This window comes from Neodiprion fabricii, chromosome 4 (genome assembly GCF_021155785.1).
Source record: "Neodiprion fabricii isolate iyNeoFabr1 chromosome 4, iyNeoFabr1.1, whole genome shotgun sequence".
Taxonomy (NCBI): domain Eukaryota; kingdom Metazoa; phylum Arthropoda; class Insecta; order Hymenoptera; family Diprionidae; genus Neodiprion; species Neodiprion fabricii.
In genome coordinates, this window is record NC_060242.1 from 16,673,738 (window position 1) to 16,683,701 (window position 9,964).

At 34.1% G+C, this 9,964-nt stretch overlaps 1 protein-coding gene across 3 annotated transcripts; it reads right to left on the bottom strand.

Moving 5' to 3' along the window:
* Positions 1–2,864: 2,864 nt before the first annotated feature.
* LOC124180240 lies at positions 2,865–9,901 on the bottom strand. Of its 3 annotated transcripts, none has more exons than XM_046565514.1 (11): positions 9,507–9,901; positions 8,967–9,029; positions 8,149–8,277; positions 7,935–8,069; positions 7,706–7,863; positions 6,870–6,935; positions 6,278–6,428; positions 6,013–6,213; positions 5,302–5,941; positions 4,862–5,138; positions 2,865–4,783 (listed from the first exon to the last, which is right to left on the bottom strand). In XM_046565514.1, the coding sequence occupies exons 1-11, from the start codon at positions 9,579–9,581 to the stop codon at positions 4,648–4,650; spliced, it is 2,031 nt and encodes a 676-aa protein (XP_046421470.1). In that variant the 5' UTR covers positions 9,582–9,901; the 3' UTR covers positions 2,865–4,647. The 3 variants fall into 3 exon arrangements, with proteins under 3 accessions (XP_046421470.1, XP_046421471.1, XP_046421472.1); XM_046565515.1 differs by lacking the exon at positions 9,507–9,901 and adding an exon at positions 9,107–9,232; XM_046565516.1 differs by lacking the exon at positions 6,870–6,935.
* Positions 9,902–9,964: the final 63 nt, after the last annotated feature.

A 9,964-nucleotide genomic window follows, 5' to 3' on the forward strand; every position in this document is an offset into this window, starting at 1 on the left:
GGAAGTGGATTCTGTTGGGCTTGGAATGAAAAAATAATATCATGGCAACAATGTCTTGAATACACATCTCGATGTTTACCAATTGTGTATATCTGTATACCTATATATATGTATATTTATAATATATAAATATATACATATACACTGACCGTCTAATAGTAGTAAAAAGTAAATAAATGATTCGTAAGAAAATACTAATATAATAATTATTATTATTATTTATGACATTACAATGTTAATTAGCTAGTAACATAATTAATGTAAGGTTGTGTAAAAGGAGGAAGGAAGACTTGAAACTTTGAATGGGTGTAATGGCGAAAACCTCGTTAAAACAATTTATGATTGAAAGCTTGTTTTGTTAAGTTTTTTGAGCACTATGATTATTATTGTAATTCATTATTATTAATAATACTACTTAAATTAAATGTAAGAAGTGAGAGAAATAAATACAAATACTACTTAAGGTTCGATAATATTGAAAGGAAGTGTTCATTTTTAGATGGTGGGACATTATATTCTTGCACAAGTATTGATTCTATTCGTTCAAACTTTGCATTTATCAAAATCGAGTGTCATTCATCATCGAGAGAACCTATTTTTATCGTTTTCTTCCTTTTTCATTGCTCATTGGATTTTCGTTTTCTTTTTTTCCTCCCTTCTAATTTATGTTCAATTAAAAAGAAATATTAACAACAATTATCAGTAGCGCGCAGTAATTAGTTGGTAAGATTGTATGATAAAGATGGTCGATAAAATTCTTTTATAAACTTGTCATAATCATTAAACTTATGGTACATACATACATGTATGCATGAATGCATACATAATACTTTTGCATATATCTTGACAATGCAAAAAAGAGCAAGCTCAGGTAAAACACTTTATCCCTAGAACTTATACAAATATACTTTTTACGCGGTCGAAGATTGCGTACACAAAGATGATATAAACATTACTGCAATTGTTATTCTCTCTATAAATTGCGATTCTTTACACCGTGTTTTTTGTTTTATGTTATGTATATGTGGTTGATTCTAGGGTGGTATGTTTCAAGTTTTAAGTAATAAGAGTATTTTGTATCATAGAAATGTAATTTGACCAAAATGAAAAATTTTTTTCCGTATATTTTTCTTTGCTCCAGCTATTCATTTTTTTTCACATCAAATAGAAAAGAACAAAATTCTTCATATTTCGTAACAAAGGGAGAAACACGCATTTTTCTTCGCATGACGATGACTATGGCTTACTATAATTTCTGTACATTGCACATGTGGTGCATATGAAAAATTTATATTTCTCATTATTCATAATGCAAATCGGAAAATCTGAATACTAGATTGTTTAATGTTGAATGCAATTTTTAGTACGTGTAGTTTCTTTTCATTTTTGCCTCTGACGTGCAGTATATACAAATTTGCAGTATATACAAAATTTATATACAATTTACAGTATATACAATGTTGAATGCAATTTTTAGTACGTGTAGTGTCTTTTCATTTTTGCCTCTGACGTGCAGTATATACAATTTAAAGTCGACTCTAGACTTTTGTGCATCGTATTTTATTATTTCATCTACATATAAAAGTAATACTGAATAGAAAAAAACGTTAAAAAAAATCACCTTTGGCTCAAGGAACAGCAATAGTGATGTCATAGCTTCAAATGTTTCAACTCTATTCATGAATGCTCAGCGACATTATTGAATATTTTGGTAAATATACCTTTGTATTATTGACAATTCTGTTCAAGGAAATCACGCGAATATTATGATTTCTCATTCCTTCTTCTAACTGAAAATTGCCAAAATTCATGAATAAGCCTGTGGCATTTTTTATTTCATTATTTACACTGAATCTTGACAAATTTGAACTTTTTTCTTATGTTATTTTTTTTTAAGCGCTGCAGTACAATAATTTAACGTGAGAAACGAATTTTTTTTTAATCATGATTTCTCACAATGCTATAACATATTTTTTACATACTTGATGTAATGTGCAAAACGTTAGTCCGATGTTAATCTCAATGTTGCTGAGTTATTTATAGTAGGTAAAGGTATGCAATGAAATTTGACAAAAACAATCCACAGAAACGTAATAATAAATAAGTTAGTCTAAAAATTATACACAGAATGTATTAGCACAATAAACACTACGTAATGATCCTCCGTAAACGAGGCGACATTATCCACACATATATACATACATATACATATACAGCAAGATTATCATCGCAATGCATAATAGTTTGTAATTCATGACAGGACTTTTTCACGCTAATAATTTGAAAAAATATGTCATTATAATATTACTATATATTATTATATTGTATTTGCCGACTTGAGATAATAATTTATACCATTACAATTTAACATTAGGTAAGTATGTAATTTTTATTTCCGAGAATATAATTTCAAAATCATACTAAATATATGTATCTAAGTATTTAATGTTGTACTAAAAAAAAAGGATAGGGTGAAAAAGTAATTTTTCTTATTCTTTTTTTTTTTTTTGTTTATTTGTACTTTAAATATGATAGTAATATATTTAATTTTAACTTTTTAGTGGGAGGTTTTGTGATGATACTAAATATCATATATATATATATACATAGTTACAATTCGTTATACATGATAGATTAATTTATGGCTGCATTAATTTTTTTTCGTCATATTATTGCCTAGTGAAAAATTATTATTAGATGCTGAGTGGCATTAAGCAGCAATTTCACTCGCAATATCATTTATATTGAAAACAAGTGCTGAACTGTTTGTTTCTTCGGTACTTGTTTTTTAAATGATATACGAATTTCTCTAATTTTACAATAAGTACTTGCGCAATAAGCCAACTGAATTTTTTTTCCACGGAACGATTTACACGAATTCAATGAAACCGTTACAGGAAAGAATATCTTACATCGAATTTCAAACTCTAACAACTAGAAAGAAATAATTACAAAAAATTGAATTGAATCATTTGTTTGCATCTTTCTTTTTTTTCACTCGGATTATTCCCATACCTATAGCTGCCGTGTTAAATCTTGATGCCAGAGCATCTGACTAAATTGATGTATAACGTAGAGCTAAAAATTGTCAGTCTACTATTAGAGGCGAAGTTTATTTAGTGCCGTTATCATATGGACGCAATAGTGGAAAGAAAAAAATTAATTGGAACGTTGAATTTTTGCACGATTGAAAAATTTGAAGATTATGTGTTTATTCAGTGGAAAAGTTCAAACTTTGTAATTTTTAATATTCAAAGGCTTGCTCGAACGTAGGAAGACTTCTGCAACGTATGTTCGTGTGTTCTAAAATACCTGACACAGTGTTATTTTATTGAATTGTTTTATCGTTCAATTTCGTTTACATCGCAAGATGCAGATTTATGCGTTCGATAATCATTTGCTCAGTTTCATTCTTCTTTGCTTTTATTTTCACAATTCAATAACTATTCTAACAACTGCCGTGTTTAGTTCTATTTCTTCTGGGACTCACTCATTTTTGGGTACTTAGCTTGTAATAATTACTGGAACTGTGTACGTGCATAATTCATTTCATAGGTTTTTTTTATATTTGGTGCACGTGCCCTTGTATTTACGTTGTCTTGTAATGCATAAAGAAGTGCAACGAACATAATAATAATTCTTAAATAAATATTAAATAATTTTTAAGTGTATTCATACCTACATACGTCATTATTTTTTTTTTTTTCAATATATTAATTATTTCCTAATTTTACAATCTCGACTAATAATTAACTGTGATTTATCTGTTATACTTGGATATTTTATACATTTGTGGCATATACCTCTAAATACGGAGGAATGCATAATTTGATCACCTAGCATTGACTATAATTATTATATTGCTTTTTATCAACGATGTATACTATCTATAAATATACCATAAATTAAACGTCAAAAGACAACCGATACAAATTATTACTTATTATTTTTACCTATTAATTTCTTCTGTTTTTTTTCTCGTCTAATTAATTAGTCTAGTAATAGACATAAGTTACCAGAAATTTTGTGAGGTTTCCAACACATTTTTAATTCATTGTGTTCAAGCAGTTCACAATCATGTGATGGTAAAATATGCCATTTTTTCTGCTACTTTTCAATAATGCAGCAACGTCGCCTGAACATGTCAAGTGTAAAATATTATCTTTCAACGAGTCCCGTCGAAATTTGGGTGATTTTTCACTGATATGGCATAAATATATCATTGTTTAAAAAATTATCAATTTCGTTTGTAAAGAATTCAATTTTTAGCTACATCTTTGTATACAATTGGTTAGATAACCATCAATGATTTAAGTAATTTACAAATGGAATTCAACTCTGTAAAGAAAAGTGACCAGCACTGAAACGTTTTATGACGCATCACTGCAGTGTTGAAAAAATAAGATTACGAAATAATTCCATTGAAATAAATTATTATGGACACTATAATAGTAGTAATAATAATAATAAGTTAACAAGGTACGATAGTAGAGGACAAATTAAAGTAATGGAATTTTACGAGAAGCTTAAATGAGACCCCAAATTGCAATCTATTTGTTCGTCTGGTCAATAAATTATCGTTATTAAAAATTAATTTCTTTAATCATGTCGCAATTCGTTGGTCGCAGCGATTTCACGTAACGATAATTATTGCTGCTCCTGGAGCTGCTGGAGCAATGGACAAACTTCTACCAACGGAGTGCCAAGGATCTCTTGGCAAACTACGTTCATATCTTGTTCCATCATGAGCGAAGATATCTGATCTTCGGTCAGCATTTCAACACTAAATAACGTAAAACAACGAAGACATTACATATTAGAAATTTCATACCGTGCTCATTTATATTCTAGATGAACAAACCTGGCCAGACTTTCACTGTCGGACGTCTCGTCCTCAGGGTTAAGGTAACTCATACTTTTCTCGAGCGGACTTGGCACCTTCTTTCCCTTAGCCTCGGCCTTTTCAGCCTTGTCTGCCTTTTCCTTGTCCTTTTCAGTCGCCTTGGGTTCACTCGATCGTCGTTCAGTTAGGCTGGATATGTTGAGCATCATCATTCCTTGATTCAGCAATTCTTTAACACGCTCGCCCGTCCCACCACTCCACAAGATGTCCAAAGACTGTCGACGGCTTGAACTAGCTGTAAATATACAAAGGAAAAGGAGCACTGATTCTGTAGGTATTGTAAGTAGTATTATTTATAAATAGTAATGTAAGTATTGCCGTGATTGAAACATGATCGATCAATTAATTCAAAGTGGATTTTACATGAAATTCTGGATTTTCAGCGAATTATTACTCACTAGAACTACTGCAGCTCGCGTCTCCGGCGGCCGAACTCCTGGAAATCCAGTTTGCCAAGCTCGAGTCGAGTTTGGCTCGACTTTTCATTGATGGGCTCCTCGTAACCTCCGATTTCTTATCATCGTTGATCGTGACGTCGTGGACTCTGGATATGGCAGGTAAAGATTGTTGTGTAACTAGTTTCTTGCGAATCTGTTCCTCTTTAACCGGCTGAATTACACTGTCCGGGATCGTCGAGTTTACAGCCTCAGGGCTAAAGTCAGTTGGCAGCGGTTTGTAGGGTATGGGGTCGTCCTCGTCCGAGTAAGTTTCATTGTTGTAGCAATTTTCTTCAGGTGAATTGTTCAGGCTAATTTCCGTCCACTCATCACCGTTTTGTAAAACCCCGTTCACCTTCTTTTTCTTCTCCGAATCCTGGGGCGATATCATTTTCAGCTTTTTTTCTCTTCCCGAACTCGACGATAGGTCCGATAGCTGCGGCGTTGACGTGCTCGACTTGTTCGGCATTGCGTTGATATGTTTCACGTCCATTGCCGCAATACTTCGAGGCCTGTCTCGTTTTATGTATTTCCTAGGCTCCGTTGACGACAGGTTCAAATTACTTAAGCCTAAGTATTCTGAATTGGGGTCGTTATCAGGCTGTTAAAAAACCAAATCCATTAATTTTTCTTTTCCACTCTCGAGCGATACTTGGGCCCACTGATACTCACCCTCGTCGGCAGCAGGCAGGGAGGATGTGGTCCCATTCTTTCCGGCAATCTCAAATACTCATCGCTCGTGTAATCCGTGCTATCTGGTGATCCGGTTTTGCTCGAGTCTGTTGGTGTAGCAGTATTCGTTTGGTTCGAGGAATAATGCGATGAGTCTCCGGTTCGATTTCCAAGATAATCGGACCCGTCGTATTTCCGTGTCTGCAAATAGTGAATGAAGAAAATTCAATTCAATTGTTTAAATCATAACCATTTCCAGACATACCCTGTGAATTTCATCGCTAATTCGTTCCAAATTCCGCAATGCTTCGGCATATGTCATTTTGGCATCAGCTACCGATCTCTCCAGAACTCCGACCCGCAATTTTTGTTCGTCCAGCATTTGGTTGAAGTGAGCCTTCATTTCGTAGTACGGCCTGCACGGATTATTAATCAACGATTATTTCGTTTGGTTTCTAGTCGGTCCATATTTTTTTCCATCATATTTCTCAGTACGATTTTAATTTATGGGCATATATTAAATGAGAATGTACTAATTGCTACAACAAAGCCCTCGCTTCTTCAGTAAGTTTTAAAAGTAAGCTCAAGATTTTAGTTCGGGTTTCTGGTAGCATGGACGGGAACGTTTGATACATGTTCATTTCAACTAATAGCATATGAAATAATATATTTATTGCACAAGCCAGGGGCGAGCAAGTAAACAAGTAAGTGAGAGAAAGAAAGAAATAAAAGGATTTTTTAATAATATGCGAATGAAAATTTTTGCATCTAGCAAAATAAATCTTAGGTTCTCTCTTTTTTTTTTGTTAAAATCTTATATGGAGAAAAAAAAATAGAATTAACTCTATCCTACTTACAACATGAGCAAGTTGTGCCTGTAGGCGATACTGTTTATCAGAAGTAAGCTGCGGCGTGCACCCATACTGCCAACATTAACATAATCAGTAAATACTCTAGTTCTACTAAAAAAATGTAGAAAAAATTATAATTAGGGTTGACAGAAAGTATCAATGAAAAAAAACATTACATTCACATATTTAAAGGTATAAAGAAAACATTCTACCACCATGTGTAATTAGTTTTGTGTAAGTACGTCATGTCTGCGAGGAGAAACAGAAAAATTACTTTCTTCGCATTCAAACAGGCAATGATTTGATATTCATCTGTAACTAAAAATTGTACTAATTATTAATTGGGTATGTTTGAAGAACGATAACTAACCGAGAGTATTTTCTGTATCCCAAAGAATTGCAAGATTTAAAAAAAAATATGAAAATAAAAAGTTGCAATATTTAAACAAAGTTCGTTGTAAATAAGCATGCATGGAAAAAGTACATCATAATGGATTCGAAATAAGGGTGGATTAAAAATTTACCAATTACGTTTGTAAAGATTGTGAATTAATCTTGAAAATAGGAGAGACAAATCTTTTTTTTTTGTAATAATTCGAAGACAAAGCATACATTATCAAACTTTGATCTATAATAATCAGTCTCACTATTCGAAACCAATACTTCGAGCAAGTCAATGTAAAAAAACACTTGTATGGTGTGACAATATAACATATAATTCATGCGACGTCAAACTACCAACCATATGTAAAAAATGTTGAAAAATTTGTATTTTATATTACAAGCAATCCTCTTAACGGTATTAAATGTTGAAAATAGTGCCAAAAGGGATCATCTTATACCTCGACTTGGCTATGGCACGTTTTAATTCCCTCTGAAGCCTCTGAACATTGTGCTCTGCTCTGTGATACGCAGCTGTTGTTTGCCTGTGCTCAACCTCTGACAATGCTCTTTCATGTTCCGATTCGTTCACTCTGGAAGTTGCGTGGTTCAGCATTTCCTACGTTGGAAATAAAAAAGTTGCTTAAAATATTCATAAGGATTAAAAAGAGGCGATAAAAATAGCCTTACCTGCCAAGCGTGATCAAAGCATCTGCCTTCTGTTCTCAGCCCTTCTTCAGCAAGGTAGACCATTTCTTTGGCGGCGGCGTGCTGACTGTTGGCTCTTTCGAACCTGATCGCTGCCTTTTGCGTCTCCTGCAGAGCCTGAGGATGGAAAAAGAATGAAGGATGGTGTAAAACAGCGTACGATTCAAAGTGGTAAGTGGAAATAAATGTTTCGTACCTCTTTTGCCTTGAATCTTGAATCATAATAGGGTCGCGACTTTTCAATACAAGCGCCGAGCTTTTTAGCAAGTGCGTCAATCTTCACTGTAGATTCGCACAGTAACTGCCTAAAAGTTGCTCTCGCTTCCTGGCGAGGCATGAAAAAAATTTATAAAAGTGATATATACCTCTATATATGTATGAATTCTAATAAATCGAATACAATGATTGAAATGATTTTTGGGAAGTCTATTTTTTCAAAGATGAAACAGCCAGAAGATTTTCTTTTTCTGCCAGATATAGCAATATTTTATATCAAGAGGATTCAATTACGTTTTGAAAATAGCCGTCAATAAGGAGAGTTTTGAAAATAACGACCGCAACTATATCAGCATTGAAGAATAAGTGATTGTCGTTGCAAGCGCAACAATGATAAAACATGTAGTACGTGATGCGCAGACGTTTAATGTAAAACGTCTCCTGGTCTATTTCTATCTCGAATACAACGACAGTGATTGAGTCACACACCCCCATTATCCATTTGTCTGTGGCTCATGATCAGAGTTAATTGGCTCAATGAAATCTAGTCGCAAGCAGTTCCCAACCTGTGTTATGTGTCCCCTGCTACTATTATGTGTATCAATATCATTCTACACATTAGGTTCTCTATCTACCTCTTAATTCTTTCATGCATCAATTCTCAGGTATGTTCAAGCACGGCTGAATTGTACAAAATATGATGGTAAAATAAAAACGAATGAAAGCCAGCGAAATTTGCTCATTTTATGTTTTCTCCTTCAGACGGGCAAAGAAACAGTTTGTCACCGTCTTACTCACGTCTAAGTCGACTTCCAGTTTGTTTATATCATCTGTGGCGGTATTGAGACGCTCCAATTCGATCTGAAACAAGAATAAAAAAATATTGCAACTTCAGGATCTGTTAGGATGTACTTAAAGCAGGGTAAATTGTGCCTTGCCAATTCTTCCGCTTTGAAACGTTCTCCCGGCAGAATCGTACCAATTTGCTCGACCATTAATTATCTTGTTTAAACTCGTGACCTTGCTTGTCGGTCTTCTATCCATCGTTACTTTCACGGATTAGCTCATAATTTTAAATAGAATACCACTTCTTCGCAACTGTGCTGTAATGCTTTGAAATTGTTGGAAATGATCAGAAAAAAAAAATCATAATTACATATTATCCCGTCGCACAATACCGAGACTTCGCTCGTAGCATTGGACAAAAAATCATCGCCGAATTGGCGGTGATAAGGAATTAACGAGGCAAGCTACGGTGTTTGATGAAAACGCGATACTCGAAGCAAATGTCAATACCGCAAAGTGAAGCAGGGCGAAAATAGGGAGGTTCTGCATTACCTGAACTCTGGGATCCACCGCATCGTCGATTCGGTCAGAATCATTATCTCGATCCTTCTGCTCCCGTTCGCTCATTATTACTTACAATATACTATTGTTATAATTAAATAAAGCCTTTTTTCACTATTTTATTTACAAAATTTACATGTCACCCTCTGCATCGTCTGCTACATCAACGGCAGCCATATTGAATCTCGAGGCTCAGGGAACAGACAAAACAATATGACAGATCGTTCTCGTAAACGTCAAATTTTCAGTCAAAATTCAACGGTCCTCCCCCATCGTTCCGTTCAAAGTAGCCATTTTTTCGTAAATACGATTGAACAAGCTGCTACGAGAAAATTGAACGCTTCTTCCTATTTCCGACGCATTTGCTTCACTGTTGCGGCTGATTGCCGACACCCCTCTTCCTCTCATATCTCCGCCTTCTTGACCGGCTGGAATTACCCCGTTATCGT